The 17,923-nt window shown below is 48.4% G+C and overlaps 1 protein-coding gene across 2 annotated transcripts in view; it reads right to left on the bottom strand.

Moving 5' to 3' along the window:
• Window positions 1-221: 221 nt before the first annotated feature.
• The window catches only part of col18a1a (collagen type XVIII alpha 1 chain a), a 323,813-nt gene continuing 306,111 nt past the window's right edge, over window positions 222-17,923 (bottom strand). For both annotated transcript variants that reach the window (XM_043693212.2, XM_043693211.2), the window contains 6 exons: window positions 17,697-17,825; window positions 15,223-15,261; window positions 14,129-14,470; window positions 11,551-11,748; window positions 5,666-5,781; window positions 222-4,316 (listed from right to left, as the gene is read on the bottom strand). In XM_043693212.2, coding sequence (XP_043549147.2) covers window positions 4,103-4,316; window positions 5,666-5,781; window positions 11,551-11,748; window positions 14,129-14,470; window positions 15,223-15,261; window positions 17,697-17,825 — 1,038 coding nt within the window. In that variant the 3' untranslated portion in view covers window positions 222-4,102. The remainder of the gene's footprint in view (window positions 4,317-5,665; window positions 5,782-11,550; window positions 11,749-14,128; window positions 14,471-15,222; window positions 15,262-17,696; window positions 17,826-17,923) is intronic.

Raw genomic sequence — 17,923 nt, 5'->3', positions numbered from 1 at the left:
CACTGTGGTATCAATCAGCACGTTGCTAGAGATTGGGTTAATTGTCTTTTAGTATATGTAAGGAACGTGCACAATATTGTTACAAAAACAAATAAAGTTTGCCGATATAGATCTTGTGTTCTAAAGCAGCCACACGCATAACACAAAACAAGAATCAATCAGGGCCAAATAACAGATTGCTCCTAACAAACACTTCCACTCAAAACACAGCCAGCGAGAGATAAGAGGGCTTTATAATTTTTATTCGGTATTTTGTAAGAAGTGTTTACTGAACATCAAGGTTACAGAGAGCTACAGTATGTGCCCGCTCACGTTCACAGGTTTTAATTGTAGCACCTTTGCTGTTAGTACAGGATGCAGTGTGTACTCTTGAAAGATTAAATGTTGCATTCAGTGCAGGCACTCGCTTCGCTAGATCAGCTGGAATACAAACCATGTCCCCGTAATGACCCGAGCTAACTGGGTCCCACGTGGGATCAGTGCCAAGTGGTCTGAAGCAGGACACTGGGGGCAGTTTCCTTAAGTGACGGAAAAACAAAATTGCTTCGATTGCAAAGGGGAAAAGCTTCAGATTTCTTAATTTTCAGCTGGGATTTCTAAAGAAATTATGTTTTCATTTGCCGCGTGTGCCAATATGGAATTCATTCACCCAACACAAGATTCAAAGATTGAACTGTTCCTGCTTTGTACACGTTGGAACGGGAACATAACCAGACTCTGTCAAGGCTGCAGATGAGCAAATACACCCACCCAACCATCTCTTGAACAGGCTGGTTGGTGTGGAGTCTCTAGGGTTTGATGGCAAAATCTCCAGCACGTTACTGAGAGCAGTTCTGGAGAAAACATTGTCCTGTCTGAGAGAAAAATTCCTGGAGCGCTTTTGTTTCAGTGACCAGACATGGGGAAGCAAGAGCTGGCGACCGATTGTGAAGGATCAGGCGACTGGATGAGGAACATTCTTTTATTGGTCTTGGAAGGTCAGCGACCAGGGCACGGGTGGTCAGGGGCAAGAGTGTGGGAGTCTGTTGCTTGGATAGAATAGATCATGTGATTGGGATCAGAGTTTCAGAGCCAACCACCGGCCCAACTTAGGCATCGACTCATGGTCATTCATGGGCACAAGTGACCCAATATAGACCAAGGTATGGTCACCATTGTCCCAGAGGGCAATGGGGTTCATTAGAGGAGAGACAAATGATGGTGAGCTCAAGCTGAGGGGAAAGGGTGGGATCTACAATGGTAACCTCAGCCAGTGTGAGGAATTGGCATTATCTTGTATTGCAAACCCGCCCCCCCCTCTTCCCAACCATTGAAGTAATCAGACCAGGCCTAGGGGTGGGAGCTGGGGTGTCAGAGGTTCAAAAAAAAACTCACCTCCTTGTTTTCCCAACTGGTGTAAGCTTTCCTGGCTAAAATGTGCCCACTTAATGAAAAAAAGAGCGACCTGTTTGACAGAAACTGCGCAAACGCAAACTTCATTTTCAGCATCGACCACCATTTTATGCACAGCTACAGAGTTTAAGTTCAACAGGGGACGGTTAAGAAGCAACCTGTTCTGTCAAAACATTGAAATAAATGCAGAATCCTGCAGAGTCTGGGGAAATCTGAAGTAAAAAAAAAGAGACGGAGTGCTGGAATAACTCAGCAGATCTGGCAGTATCTGTGGAGAGAGAAACAAGAGTTACGTCCCGTAGAGGGATCATACTGGACTTAATTCTGTTTTTCTGACTCTGCGGAAATATTCAGCAGGTCTGGTAGCATCTGTTTTCCTTTTGCATTTCCAGCATCTGCAGTATTTTGCTTTGTTCGGCCTACCAGTTGTGGGATCAGGGCTGTATGTAGGCCAGACCCAGGGGAGAATGGTGGATTTCTTTCAATAAATGTTGTTGCTGAGACCAGCATTTTGACTGTGAGATTCCTAATTCTCCTTTTAAAACCGAGTTTCAATTTCTCAAAGCCTGGGATGTGAACTCCTTCTGATTACTAGAGCTGTAACAATATCTACACGACCGTAACATGACTGTCTCTTCACTGCACCCTGGCTTTCAGGAGGTGTAGCAAGTTTTCATGGAAGCTGACTACCTTGTGCACTGACCAGGAACCTCTTTCACACAGTTGAAGGCTACAAGCAGTGACAAACTTCTGGAACATTCCTCTGTTGTTGTGCAGTGCTGGCCAATTAGCACAGCAGATGTTCTTGTTTTAGCAAAACTTTACTGGCAAGTTATTTCTAACTTGGGTGACGCATTTTGAGTTTTCAAATATCAGCCGTCCAATATATTAGAAACACACGTGGGGGGGAAGAAAAACTGAAGGAAACTAGGCATTCACGAATGGAAACATCTTGGGTGCTGAGGAGGATTAAGAACATAATCAGGACCATTCTTCACAAATACTCCACCTTTACAAAATTTTCATCAATTCAAATGAATTGGGAGAACGGGGATACAGAGAAATGGTTTTACACAGAGGGGTGGTTCAGTAAAACACAATCGGCCAAAAATAAGAAGGAGAAATATTGGACGCAAGGCTTCTGTCAGTGTTCTAAGTTTCTAACAATTCATCACCTCTCAAGCCTCTCTGGAATTTGGCATTCTCTTGTGCCGACTGCATTAAACCACAAACCCATTGAATAGACGTGAAGCTCCAAGCGTCAATCTGGGTGGAGCTGTCATTGCCCGGTGTGAATTGTGACAGCCATCTGTTAAAATTCAGGAACCGAGTCCTATTGGGAACATCACTACATCTGCCACTGTGACCGACTGGCATTTTTGTGTGTCTGGAAGTTTCTCATAAAGAGCTCTATTATCTCCTTATAATGGGACAATCATAGTAGAAAGACCTCTCTGTCCTGGTGATTTCAAACATAAATCCATATTGCAGTCCATGGATGGAAGACTTTAGATGTTGCCTCCAAGGCCCTATTGTATGCCGCAAAGAATAAGGCTGGAAATTCCTCTGATTTTTTGATAGACAAACTCTGCTATAATGGCTGCATACTTTTTTGAATGGACGTCAGCTAGCCTTAAATAACTCCCACTTCTGTCCATTTGTGGTCATTGTTATCCGTTTTTTCTCTGGTTGTCTAACTCTCTCCTTGATTCCATCTCCCGCTCATCCCAGGGGTATCTAACTGTACCACCCCAATCTCTAACCACCATCACCATTCAGCGGTAGAGGTGCAAGTGGGCCGATTAAACGAGTCAAGTCCAGGACAAAGTCTCCAGCCTGTTCCCAGGGCTGTCTGATAACAGACAAAATGATGAGCTTTTCCAAACTCCGCCCCCCCCCCTCCCACACACACACACACACAACTTGCTTTTCAAAATTGAGGGAGTGGGGATGGGAGAGGCCAAGCAATTCGTGGCCCAATTGCCAATGAAACGCCATCTTTAATGTCCCTTCGCCTCCCTCTGCCCTCAGCAAATCAAACTCCGGTGAAAGACTGCACAGTTGTGCGTGCCTTTTGATAACGGAGCAGCCTCAGGGTGAGTGGGAACCGACAACGCACAGCGAGGCCGGGTTGGGAAAGTGAGGCTCGCTCTCGCCGCCATCTTGTGTGCGTGGTTCAGAGGCAAAAGAAAAGAGGAACATGCTCATTTGTAATTGTGACTTTCAACCAATCTTTTTGTTTTAAACGAAAGAGTGCCGGTAGAAATATATAGTTGCAATTTTGGGAGGGACGAAAGAAAGAAAGAAAGAAAGAAAAAGCACGATTTGAATGATAATGATTGGGAAAAGAGCCAACTACAGAGGAATCCAAGGAAACAAGATTAACTTTCGGAAGTAAGTAAATAAAAAAACACTTGCACGCACAAACATTCCATAAACAAATATTAAACGTTACATGTACACAGTGGAGATCTGCATTAGGTGAGGTGCCTCCAGGTCCTTCCCAGTGCATGCTGGGTCATCATCGTGACGTTATCTCAATGATTAACTCAAAACCGATCTCTTTGGTCTTTTCTGCTCTTCTCTTCCATTTTACCCTGCTCAAATCGTTCCAAAAAGTTACATTGTTTTCAAAAAATAATGACCTCGGAGAGGGCGATCAGTGTTCTCTTACGGTGGGTGGGTGGGGGAGGCGGCGAGAGAGGCCTGCTTACTTTCGGGTGTGAGGCAGGTAGCTGTTCTCGATGCACAAGATAATGAAGGAATGGGAGCAGGGGCTAGGCCTCTGTTCGAGGAGTTGGCCGCTCAGCAGGGACGACGCCATTCCCACTTTGTTGTCCTGGGCTTCCCTCCAGGCTTCACAGTAACTCTGTGACAGGCGCCGGCCCCTGGAGTCCGATCCATGCCAGACGAACTTCTCAGGCCTTAGGCATCAGGGAAAGGGAGGACAGGAAAGACACAGATAGAAAAAAAATCTGTCAATGAAACAGGACCCAAGGAAGTGAGAATCTGTCATAGAGTTGTACAGCATGGAAACTGGCCCTTCGGTCCTGCCGGTCCATGCCTACTATTATCCCAAACTAAACTAGTCCCAACTGCCTGTACTTGGCCCATGTCCCTCCAAACCGTTCTTATTCATGAACTTATCCAAATGTTGTAACTGTACGTGCAAACACCACTTCCTCTGGAAGTTCATTCTGTGTAAAATAAATCTTTCGCTTCTCACCTTAAAAATATACCCCCTAGTCTTGAAACCCCCCCACCCTAGGGAAAAGATACCAGCCTTTCACCTTATGTTTACCCCTCATGATTTTATAAACCTCAATAAGGTCATCCCTTGACCTCCTATGCTCCAGTGAGAAAAAGAGTCTGGATTAGAGTGGTGCTGGAAAAGCACAGCAGGTCAGGCAGCATCTGAGGAGTAGGACAATCAACGTTTTGAGACGCAGATTTTCCTGCTTTTCGGATGCTGCCTGACCTGCTGTGCTTTTCCAGCACCACTCTAATCTAGACTCTGATCTCCAGCATCTGCAGTCCTCACTTTCGTCCAGTGAGAGAAGACCAAGCCTATCCATATAACTCAAACTCTCCATTCCCGGCGCCAGCCTGTCGCTGAGCTGGAGCCCAGTGTAAAGCAGCCTCACCCCTGTCAGAGGGATGTGGGTTCAAGCCCCACTCTGGGGATTGGAGTGGGAACTTTAAGCCGACAATGCCGGTATAGTACCGCGGGAGGGCTGCGGGATCAGATGTACCGTCTTTTGGAATGAGGCGCTAAACGAAGGACATGCCTTCCCTCTCAGGGGAATGAACGGAACTATTTGTCGAAAGGGTGGGATTTCCACCAATCGTTTCCTAGGTCTGTATTTACCCTTCACTCTGTGTTTAAGACGTGCTCAGTCTTTGCGTTCAACTCTGGAGAGGGAATTGAACCCAAAACCTCCGCCTCTGAGCTAAGAGTGACTACACTGCGTTTTTGGGGGGGGTCCCTGACTGCATGTAAAATGCTATTTCCACGCAAGCCATAACTACTGCCCTCTGACCTCATGCACAACATTGTATTCTCCCTCCCAGCCCATGGCCATGGTGGGGGGCTATTCTGGAATTTCCTCTCCTAAACCCTTTCTCCTTAAAGCCCAGGTTTCTGCTCTCTTCCTCCCAGCATTTACTCTTTTGATATAGTCTCCAGTACTTTTCCCTCCCACCACTCTGTAGAGCCGCGAGGTATTTTCCCACCTTAACAGTGATGCATGAACTAAAGGCAGCTTTCACGTACCAGGCATGGTCTTGAAGCACGTCTCTCCCGTCAAAGGAGTAGATGGGGGTGTTGGGTTTGATACGAGCCTGAGACCCAGAGAAGAGCGAGCTCCAACTATCAAACAGCACCTGCCCCTAAAGGACAAAGAGCGAGATTTCAACACACATTCGTTCCTGCCTCGTATCTCCTAACATTAACAGTGAGCGTGCCGGAGATGTTGAATTGCTCAGTGGGGCGGTGCTTTAAGTCACAACACACCCAACCCTGCCACTCCCTGAGAGTTCTTGGGTTCCCAGCGATCAATGATCACTGCATTCATTCATATCAGCCATGAGCGAATGGCGGAGCAGACTGAATGGGCCAAATGGCCTAATTCTGGTCCTACATTGGCACGGTGGCTCAGTGGTTAGTACTGCTGCCTCACAGCGCTAGGGACCCGGGTTTGAATCCAGCCTCGGTGACTGTCTGTGTGGAGCTTGCACATTCTCCCCGTGTCTGCGTGGGTTTCCTCCAGGTGCTCTGGTTTCCTCTCACAATCTAAAGATGTGCAGGTCAGGGTGGATTGGCCACGCTAAATTGCACCTAGTGTCCAAGAATGTGCAGGGTCGATGGATTAGCCATGGGGAATGCATGGTTACAGTGATGGATCTGGGTGGGATGCTCTTTGGAAGGTCGTTGGGCTTAATCTCCTGCTTCCAAACTTCTATGTTACGGTCATCAAAGCCCTGGAGAAGTACCAGCAGTGAGCGGTAAACCCTCCATGTTGGGTGATGGACAGTGTTCTAACAACACCACTGTCTCCCAGGCTAACACATCTAGCTTCAAGATAGTAATCACCTAGACTCTCCGGAAATGGCAGAACTCAGCAGGAGCAGGACACTGCCGGGGTGACAGTGGGAAACACTTTCGGGACATGCTTAGAGTATTCCTGAAGAGCTCAATCATAGAACATAGAACATAGAAGAATACAGCGCAGTACAGGCCCTTGGGCCCTCGATGTTGCGCCGATCCAAGCCCACCTAAACTACACTAACCCACTATCCTCCATATACCTATCCAATGCCCTCTTAAATGCCCATAAAGAGGGAGAGTCCACCACTGTTACTGGCAGGGCATTCCATGAACTAACAACTCGCTGAGTGAAGAACCTACCCCTAACATCAGTCCTATATCTACCCCCCCTTAATTTAAAGCTATGCCCCCTTGTAATACCCGACTCAATACGCGGGAAAAGGTTCATACTGTCGACCCTATCTAACCCCCTAATCATCTTGTACACAAATCATCCCCAGCAACTCGTTAGAATCTCTCACCTGTAAGCGACTGGAAGTGGAGGAAGTTCATTCGGGGAGGCAATGTGAAGAAAATATTGAGAACTCAGGAATGGGAAGAGTTAGAATCGAGGCAGTGGATGGAGCACATCAGCCCTTCAAACACCTCAGTTACCCAACACCCCAAACACCTCGGTTACCCAACACCCCAAACACCTCGGTTACCCAACACCCCAAACACCTCAGTTACCCAACATCCCAAACACTTCATTTACCCAACACCCAAACACCTCAGTTACCCAACACCTCAAATACCTCAGTTACCCAACATCCCAAACACTTCATTTACCCAACACTTAAACACCTCAGTTACCCAACATCCCAAACACCTCAGTTACCCAACAACCCAAACACCTCAGTTACCCAACACCCAAACACCTCAGTTACCCAACATCCCAAACACCTCAGTTACCCAACACCCAAACACCTCAGTTACCCAACATCCCTAACACCTCAGTTACCTAACACCCCAAACAGCTCAGATACCCAACACCTCAAATACCACAGTTACTCAACATCCCAAACACCTCAGTTACCTAACACCCCAAACAGCTCAGATACCCAACACCCCAAACAGCTCAGTTACCCAACACCCCAAACACCACAGTTACCCAACACCCCAGTTACCCAACACCCAAACACCTCAGTTACCCAACATCCCAAACACCTCAGTTACCCAACACCCAAACACCTCAGTTACCCAACATCCCTAACACCTCAGTTACCTAACACCCCAAACAGCTCAGATACCCAACACCTCAAATACCACAGTTACTCAACATCCCAAACACCTCAGTTACCTAACACCCCAAACAGCTCAGATACCCAACACCCCAAACAGCTCAGTTACCCAACACCCCAAACACCACAGTTACCCAACACCTCAGTTACCCAACACCCAAACACCTCAGTTACCCAACATCCCAAACACCTCAGTTACCCAACACCCAAACACCTCAGTTACCCAACATCCCTAACACCTCAGTTACCTAACACCCCAAACAGCTCAGATACCCAACACCTCAAATACCACAGTTACTCAACATCCCAAACACCTCAGTTACCTAACACCCCAAACAGCTCAGATACCCAACACCCCAAACACCACAGTTACCCAACACCCCAGTTACCCAACACCCAAACACCTCAGTTACCCAACATCCCAAACACCTCAGTTACCTAACACCCCAAACAGCTCAGATACCCAACACCTCAAACACCACAGTTACCCAACACCCCAAACACCATGGTTACCCAACACCCCAAACACCACGGTTACCCAACACCCCAAACACCCCAGTTACCCAACACCCCAAACACCTCAGTTACCCAACACCCCAGTTACCCAACACCCAAACACCCCAGTTACCCAACACCCCAATTACCCAACACCCCAAACACCACAGTTACCCAACACCACAGTTACCCAACACCCTAATCACCTCAGTTACCCAACACCCCAGTTACCCAACACCCAAACCTCAGTTACCCAACACCCCAAACACCTCAGTTACCTAACACCCCAAACACCACAGTTACCCAACACCCTAAACACCTCAGTTACCCAACACCCCAAACACCTCAGTCAGCCAAACCTCCAACACCTGCGTGAGTCAAGCCTCCAAACTGCAGCTTGGATTCTGCAGGTGTAGGCCTCACATCAAACTTGTTCACTTTTTCAGAAGCCATCGAACAACGTGAGTGCACGTGAGGCATTCTCGATCCCCAGGGACAATACAACAAGATGGATTATCACTTCATCTCACTTGGGGATTGGCACACAGAGATTCCAAGTAATATGATTTTAAAATTCACATCCTCGCTTTCAAACCCCTCAACGGTCTTGACCCGCCATCTCTGCAATCTCCGCCAGCCCCAGACTTCTTCAAAACCCCTGTGTTTCTCCAATCTGGGCTGCTTACACACTGATGGATGTCATCATCCTGTCGCTGGCAGCCTTAGAGTCTACTACCCTCGGCCAAGCTCTACCATGACCTCCTCAGAGCTCCCGACCCATCATCTCTCCCTGAAGACCCAGCTCTTTGACCAGGCAGTAGGTCACCTCCCGCTCAGAACTCCTCATGGTGTTTGATGTCGACTTGGGTTGGACAATGTACTTGTGAGGGTAAGGTGTTACATTAAAAGGTGCTATACAAATGCTGTTGAAGGTTAATTTAGTTGGAGGTTCATTCAAAAGCACCAACCAGCGCAGGTATGTCCAGGGAGCAGTATTATGGCACTGTAGAGGACCATTCCACCCATCGTTCCTCCAACAGCTCTTCAAACAAGCATCACTACCTTGTGCCAATCTCCTGCTTTCTCATCCATACCCTTGCACATTATACTCATCCAACGCTCTTGTGACTTTGCCAATTCAACCTGCCTCTGACACATTTCCAGGCAGTACTTTCCAGACCCTAAACTACCCACCGTGTGAAAATGGTTTCTTTTAACTCATTTACAAATCACACTCAAAACCCCCCCCCTCTTGCTCTTCTTACGAGCAGAAACAGTTTCTCCTTATCGACTCTACCCAGCAACACTCCCTCATTATTTTGAAAACCTGTCAGAGCTCCTCTCAGCCCTTTCCCCTTCGTGGAGAACAGTCCCAGTTTCTTCAATCTATCCTTGATAAACGAAAGTTGCTCATTCCTGGAACCATGCTCGGAAATCACTTCTGCACTCTGTCTGATACGTTCACATCCTTTCCTCTGACGTGGTGCCTGCGACTGTACTCAAGGTGGAACAAAAATAATTCTATGTTGTAGTGCAGCAGCTTTGGAAACGTTCGAGCTGTGCTCTAGACTTTAAGCACATCCTGCACCTTCTTTCTTTTCAAATCAGACTCCCTTTTGAATGGTTCAGTTGAAGCTGCCCTCACCACAGTTTAAAGGCAGGGCACTCTGGACTGTCAACGCTCACTGACAATAGACACAGAAGAAGCCACTAGTACCAGAAGGTTAGCTCCTGACTGGCTTCTCCTTGGTAACACCATCACCCTCACCTTAGCTCATCTGCTGAGCAAACTCTCATCTCTGTTTTTTGTCACTTCTTGTCTGGACTTTTCCAACTCAGCTCTTGGCTGCTGTCCTGCCCTTTTGTCAACTCGAGCTCATCCAAAAACCTGTGACCTGGGTCTTCACTTGCAGCAGATCCCACTCCCTGAATCCCCAGTGCCTGCTGATCCACGTTGGCTCCTGGTTAAGCACCCTCTTGACCTTTTTTTTTAAAACTCTCATCCGCATTTTCACATTCCTCCTTGGCCCTCTCGCCCCGTCCCTATCTGTGTCAGCTCCTCCAACCCCAGCTTCTCCCCGGAGTATCCGTGTTCCTCTCACTCAGACAACTCGGATATTCCTGCCCACTTCGCCATTCACGAAAGGATCTTGAGGCGAGGGGCTGACAGGTTTTAAAGTAACTGGCAAAAGAAGGAAAGGTGATCTGAGAGGAAGCTCTCCAAACCGGTGAGTGCTGACAGTATGGAATGCCCTGCCTTTAGAATGTGGGGAGGGCAGGCTCAGTTAGACCATAAGATCATCAGAAATAGAAGTGGAAGGAAGGCCATTCGGCCCATCGACTCCACTCTGCCATTTAATCATGGCTAATGGGCATTTCAATGCCACTTACCCGCACTCTCCCTGTGGCCCTTAATTCCTTGCGAGATTAAGAATTTATCTGCCTTGAAGATATTTAACGTCCTGGCCTCCACTGCACTCCGTGGCAATGAATTCCACAGGCCCACCACTGATTGGTTGAAGAAATGTCTCCGCATTTCAGTTCTAAATTGACCCTGTCTAATACTAAGGCTGTGCGTATGAGTCCTAGCATCCCCGCCTAACGGATACAATTTCCCAGTGTCCACCCTTTCCAATCCATGCATTACGTTGGAAGTAAGTTGAACCATTCGAAAGGGAGTCAGAGAGAGACAGAGAAAGAGAGAGAGGCGGAGAGACAGAGAGAGAGACAGAGACAGAGAGAGAGAGACAGAGAGAGAGACAGAGAGAGAGACAGAGACAGAGAGAGAGAAAAAGAGAGAGGCAGAGAGAGAGAGACAGAGAGAGAGAGAGACAGAGAGAGAGAGACAGAGAGAGAGAGAGACAGCGAGAGCGAGACAGAGAGAGCGAGAGGGAGAGAGAGGGGGAGAGAGACAGAGAGAGAGAGAGACAGAGAGAGGGAGAAAAGAATGGAGCTGTAAAATGCTCATGTGCCGAACTGGTGCAGACAGAATGGACAGAATGGCCTTTTTCCATCCTGCGACACCTGTGTGATTCTGAGACCATTGATGGGTGTCTTCAGCTCCCCCTAGCCAATCTCTAGAGTTCACTCCCTACACCTCTCTCTGTGTCTCTGCTTCACCACGCTCCTTCAGGATGCCTTCAAACCCACCTCTTCGGCCAAGCCAATGGCCACCTGAGTTAGTCTGCCCTTACGTGACTCTGTGTCAGACACTGCGCTTTGGTATATAATGCTCCAGTGCCTGCTGACCTTCCCTCTCTAGTGCCCAGTGCTGCACTGCCTGGAGGGTCCCTCTGGCCCCAGTGTATGGGTGAACCATCCGCAGGAAGGCCTTACCTTACTGTTTACGATGGGCACCGAGTGTCTGTCAGCCCGCCGCACCACGCTGTACAGGTCCTGGAGCTTAGATGAGAGGAAGCCTCTGAACGTCCCCATCAGCCCCACCCCCCGGGCCTGCTGGAAACATTGGAAGTCGACCCCCCGGATCCCCTGCATGTTGCCAGTGAGAGGGGTGTTGAGAGCCATGAGGTGAAGCTGTAGGGAGAAGCACAGTGTGTCAGTGTGAGAGCCAATCCTCCCAGCATTTCCGTTCACTATACCTTAGTGGGCTGTCAGTGAGGCCCACACTGACCTCCCATTCCGAGCTGCCTGGGAAGAGCCAGCTGTGGGCCTCCTGCTTTAACTGAGTGACCCCCCACCCCCACTCCAAGGTGACTTCCCAATGCATTTAAGAGTCAATTGAACTGTTACTGGATTGGAGCTGCCCTCACTATCGCGGCTGCAGTGAGTGAGTAACTCACCTCCTGACTCCCCAAAGCCTGGGGCCCATTGACAAAGCACAAGTCAACATGGTGTCTGGAATACTCTCCGTTCGCCTGGGCCAGGGCAGCTCCGACATACAAATACACAACCCAGGGACAGGAGCAGACCATTTAGCCTCCTCGAACCTGCTCTGTCATCCAATCAGCTCACAGGCCGATCTCCTTCAACATCCACTCCCTTTACCACCGACACTCAGGGGTGGTGGCATGCAGCATCCGCAAGATGCACAGCAGAAATTCACCAAGGTCTCTTAGACAGCTTCCGTCTGGAAGAATAGGGCAGCAGATACCAACACAGAAAAGGTCCCCTCGCCACAACAAATGCTGGAGATCACAGCGGGTCAGGCAGCATCCGTGGAGAGAGAGTAAGCTAACGGTTCGAGTCTGGATGACTCTCCATCAGAGCTGAAGTGAAGTGCGGAGGGGACAGCATTGATGCGATAGTTAGGGGCAGGGGTTGGTAGTGGCTGGAGGGTGCTGATGGAGATACAATTTTGATAGTTCAGATTAAGTGACTGGAATGTGAGAATGGATGAGCAATGGTGGGTATCCAGCCACACTGGAAAGGACAAGCAGGAGGCTGGAAGAACACTGCATGTCAGGCAGCATCAGGAGGTGGAGAAGTCAGCTTTCTGGGTACAACCCTTCGTTGAGTCCTAAAGAGGGGTCACACCCGAAACGTCGACTTCTCCACCTCCTGATGCTGCTTGGCTTGCTGTGTTCTTCCAGCCTCCTGCCTGTCAACTTTGGATTCCAGCATCTGCAGTTCTTTGGTCTCTAACCTGAAAGGACAGACCTTCTCGCTGGAATGGGGGAGGGAAGAGAGGACATGACGACAGGCTAAAGCAGAGGGAAGAAATGTTCACAATCTGAAGGTGTTGAACTCAATATTGAGCCCAGCAGACTGTAAAGTGCCCAGCCTGAGGATGAGATGTTGTTCCTCCAGTTTGTACTGGGATTCACTGGAACATTGCAGCATGCCAAAGACAGACGTGTGGGCATGGGAGCAGGATGCCGTGTTAAAAATGACCGGCTGCGGGAAGGTTGGGCTCAATACTTGGAAATGTATCACCTTTCCTTCAATGTCACTGGGTCAAAATCCTGGCATTCCCTTCTTAACAGCATTTATCTGCAGCAGTTTGAAGACAGCAGCTCACCATTACCTTCTCAAGGGCAACTAGGGACGGGCAACAAAATGGTGGCCCAGCCAGTGACACCCACCTCCCGGGAAGGAGTTAAGATCACTCCATCCCCATCTCCCCTCCTTCTTCATTTCACCCCTAGTCGGCGACACCCATATCCCATGAATGAACAATAATGAAATTCCCCCCAACATCATCGAATGACAGATTATTCAGTCAGGATTAGAGTAGTGCTGGAAAAGCACAGCAAGTCAGGCAGCATACGAGGAGATTTTCCTGCTCCTCAGATGCTACCTGACCTGCTGTGCTTTTCCAGCACCACTCTAAGCTAGACTCTGGTTTCCAGCATCTGCAGTCCTTGTTTTTACTAAGATTATTCAGTCATCATCGCTAATGCATGGTTGCTGTGCTGCACCTCTCCTTCATAAATGGTGACACCACCTCACTGACTGGGAAGCTGTTTTGGGCATTGTTCTGAGATGGTGTAGGCACTATACAAATGAAAGCTCTTTCCTTACCAACTTGGACATTTCAGCTGCATTACAGCTCTGCCCCTCAATGCTATTGGAAGGATGTTATTAAACCAGATTTACAAGGACATTACAGAGACAGGAGGGTTTGAACTTTAAGGAGAGACTGGACAGGCTGGGACTTCTCTCCCGGGAACGTTGGAGGCTGAGGGGTGACCTTATAGAGGTTTATAAAATCATGAGGGGCATGGATAGGGTGAATAGCCAAGGTCTTTTCCCTAGGGTGGGAGTGTCTGGAGCTAGGGACCATAGGTTTAGGCTGAGAGGGGCAAGATTTAAAAGGGACCTGAGGAGCAATCTTTCCATATGAGAAAAAACATTGGCACTGGCCAGCTTTACACTGGCAGGGTCTTTGATGGCATCCAGTGCCAATACGGGTCATTCCTGCTCGCCAGGGGAACTGCTGAAGGGACCCAGTTACCATTGGTACTCCGTGGAGGCTCTCAGCGTGGCCAGAGGGGGGCACATGGGGTCGATGGGAGAGTCCGTGGTGGCTGTGCCTTGGAGGAGCTGCCGAGCGGGGTGGAGCAGAGGTGGTCAGCCATCTTGGGACCGACTGGGGTTGTTGGTGGCGCGGGTGGTTGAGTTGCGGCGTCTCCGGACGATGGTGCACGGGCCAACGGTGCTCGGGGCCCCACGGACTCTCCGTGCGAGGCTCAGGAGCCCCGCTGTCTGGAGCTGCCCCCTCCACGGTCTGCGCGGATTCGCTGTCTGTCGAGTACTGCACCACGGGCGGAGATCCCACCGCTTCCACGTTGTTTCCCTGGCAACAGAGCAACACATTAGGGGAAGATAAAGAAATAAATCGGGACACGGCTCTTGGTGCTACCTGGCTTTGACCCTGCAAGCCCTGGGAAATACTTCCAGGCGTAGCACAGGTGGATAGCAATCCTCCCTTTCCCTCAGGAGGATAAAGGTTTCAAATCCCTCGCCACCATCAGTTGGACCGCAGCACAGGCCTTTCGGCCCTCAACGTTGTGCCGACCTGTAAAACCAATCTGAAGGCCATCTAACCTACACTGATCCATTATCATCCATCTGTTTATACCCGAGCACGAACATCCTGGCCAACACTGCAGGACAGTACTGCAGGAGGGCTGCACTGTCAGAGATGCCACCTCTCAGGCGAAACATCAGACTACAGATGGAAACTTATTATTACTTGCATTTGTGAAAATACGGTAAAACATGTACAAGTTGCCACGAAAACAGGGCCATTTAATTACACAAATTATATATTAACAAAAAGAGACCAAGTTAAGACAAATGAAGGACTAGGCCCTGTGTCAAAAACAAAGATCCCATTCCAGCTAGATAGAACAGATCCCGCACCCCAGTATTTTGAAGGGCCCTGACTGATATTTATCCCTCAACTAAAGGCAATATTTTCTTTTACCTCTGAGAATGAATAATGTATGGAAAACCACAAATCATGGCTTCTATTAATAGAAGTTACTTCTGGAAATAGTACAGTGACAAATACACAGAGAAATCCAGGAGATAAGCTGTACTCACATTTATTCCAGTACCATGGTATGGAATGTATTCCCCAAGCTGTAATTACAAACAAAGCACATCACAATGTACCATGAACAGAGAACAGGAATGAAAGCAATACTGACTCATGTCACATCACCATCGGACAATCTGAAGCCAAAAGACAGTGAAAATGTTATAAAGAAACCACCCCTCCCCCCTCCCGACCAGACTCTCGAGAAAACTATTTCGTGGACAGAGGGAGATTTATTGCCTGTGCTCAACTGATGCTGAGCTGCACCAGTCCACAATGCCGTTAGGAAGGGAATTCCAGGATTTTGACCCCGCAACGATGAAGGGACAGCCATATATTTCCAAGTCAGGATGGTGACGAGCTTAGAGTCATAGAGATGCACAGCACGGAAACAGACCCTTCGGTCCAACCTGTCCATGCCGACCAGATATCCCAACCCAATCTATCCCACCTGCCAGCACCTGGCCCATATCCCTCCAAACCCTTCCTATTCATATACCCATCCAAATGCCTCTTAAATGTTGCAAATGTACCAGCCTCCACCACATCCTCTGGCAGCTCATTCTATACACGTACCATCCTCTGTGTGAAAAGTTGCCCCTTAGGTCTCTTTTATATCTTTCCCCTCTCACCCTAAACCTATGCCCTCTAGTTCTAGACTCCCCCACCCCAGGGAAAAGACTTTGTCTATTTATCCTATCCATGCCCCTCATGATTTTATAAACTTGTATAAGATCAACCCTCAGCTTCCGACGCTCCAGGGAAAACAGCCCCAGCCTGTTCAGCCTCTCCCTCTAGCTCAAATCCTCCAACCCTGGCAACATCCTTGTAAATCTTTTCTGAATCCTTTCAAATTTCACAACATCCTTCCGATAGGAAGGAGACCAGAACTGCATGCAATATTCCAACAGTGGCCTAACCAATGTCCTGTACAGCCGCAACACGACCTCCCAACTCCTGTATTCAATACTCTGCCCAATAAAGGAAAGCATACCAAACGCCTTCTTCACTATCCTATCTACCTGCGACTCCACTTTCAAGGAGCTATGATCCTGCACTCCAAGGTCTCTTTGTTTAGCAACACTCCCCAGGACCTTACCAATAAGTGTATAAGTCCTGCTAAGATTTGGTTTCCCAAAATGCAGCACCTCGCATTTATATGAATTAAACTTCATCTGCCATTTCTCAGCCCATCGGCCTATCTGATGAAGATCTCGTTGTTATCTGAGGTAACCCTCTTCGCTGTCCACTACACCTTCAATTTTGGTGTCATCTGCAAACTTACTAACTGTACCTCTTATACTCACATCTAAATCATTTATGTAAATGACAAAAAGTAGAGCACCGATCCTTGTGGCACTCCACTGGTCACAGACCTCCAGTCTGAAAAACAACCCTCCACCACCCTCTGTCTTCTACCTTTGAGCCAGTTCTGTATCCAAGTGGCTAGTTCTCCCTGTATTCCGTGAGATCTAACCTTGCCAATCAGTCTCCCATGGGGAACCTTGTCGAACGCCTTACTGAAGTCCATATAGATCACATGTACTGCTCTGACCTCATCAATCTTCTTTGTTACTTCTTCAAAAAACTCAATCAAGTTTGTGAGACATGGTTTCCCATGCACAAAGCCATGTTGACTATCCTGAATCAGTCCTTGCCTTTCCAAATACATGTACATCCTGTCCCTCAGGATTCCCTCCAACAACTTGCCCACCACCGATGTCAGGCTCACTGTCTATAGTTCCCTGGCTTGTCCTTACCATCTTTCTTAAATAATGGCACCAGGTTGGCCAATCTCCAGTCTTCTGGCACCTCACCTGTGACTACCGATGATACAAATATCTCAGCAAGAGGCCCAGCAATCACTTTCCTAGCTTCCCACAGAGCTCTGGGTACACCTGATCAGGTCCTGGGGAACTTGGAGGGGAGCTTGCAAGTGGTGGTCTTCCCATGTATCTGTTGCCCTTTCCTTCTCGTTGAGTGTGGTGGGTTTGGAAGATGCCTTGGTGAGTTGCTGCAGTATATCATGTAGATAGTACACATTGCTGCCACTCTGAATCAACAGTGCTAGGAGTGAATGTTTAAATGAATGCTAATGTAGTGCCAGTCAAGCGGGCTGCTTTGTCCTGGATGATGTCAAGCTTCCTGAGTGTGTTGGGGATGCACCCATCCAGGCAAGTGGTGAGTATTCCATCACACTCCTGACTTGTGCCTTGTAGGTGATGGAGAGGCTTTGGGGAGTCAGGAGGTGAGTTTCCCATCATAGTGTTCCTAGTCTCTGAACTGCTCTTGTAGCCACTGTGTTTATGTGATGAGTCCAGTTGAGTTTCTAGTGAATGGTAGCCCCCCGCCCCAGGATGATAGCAGCGGGAGATTCAGTGATGACAATAATCTCCTGTTGGGGATGGTCACTGCCTGACTCTTGTGCAGTGCTAACACGGGAAGAGAGAAAGTCAGAGAATGCTAAAGGCACACTTACATAAACCTGACGCCAGCCATCGCGGACTCGGATATACAAGTCTCCACGCTCCATGACATAAGCCAATGTTCCCTCATGCAAGCTGCGAGAGATACTCAGCATTGTCTGATAGGTCTGCAGCACTGTAACCTGAGGGACATAGAAAGGCCTTTCTATTGAATGCCACAGACACCACGACATAAATCAAAGATTGCAGCTTGACGTTTCGATGGCGATAAAGTACACGG

This window comes from Chiloscyllium plagiosum, unplaced genomic scaffold (genome assembly GCF_037043375.1).
Source record: "Chiloscyllium plagiosum isolate Xiang-an unplaced genomic scaffold, Cpla_swu_hap1 HiC_scaffold_7, whole genome shotgun sequence".
In the NCBI taxonomy this organism is placed as follows: Eukaryota; Metazoa; Chordata; class Chondrichthyes; order Orectolobiformes; family Hemiscylliidae; genus Chiloscyllium; species Chiloscyllium plagiosum.
The sequence above is the reverse complement of the archived record's forward strand: the minus strand, read 5'-3'. Positions and strand labels throughout refer to the sequence as shown.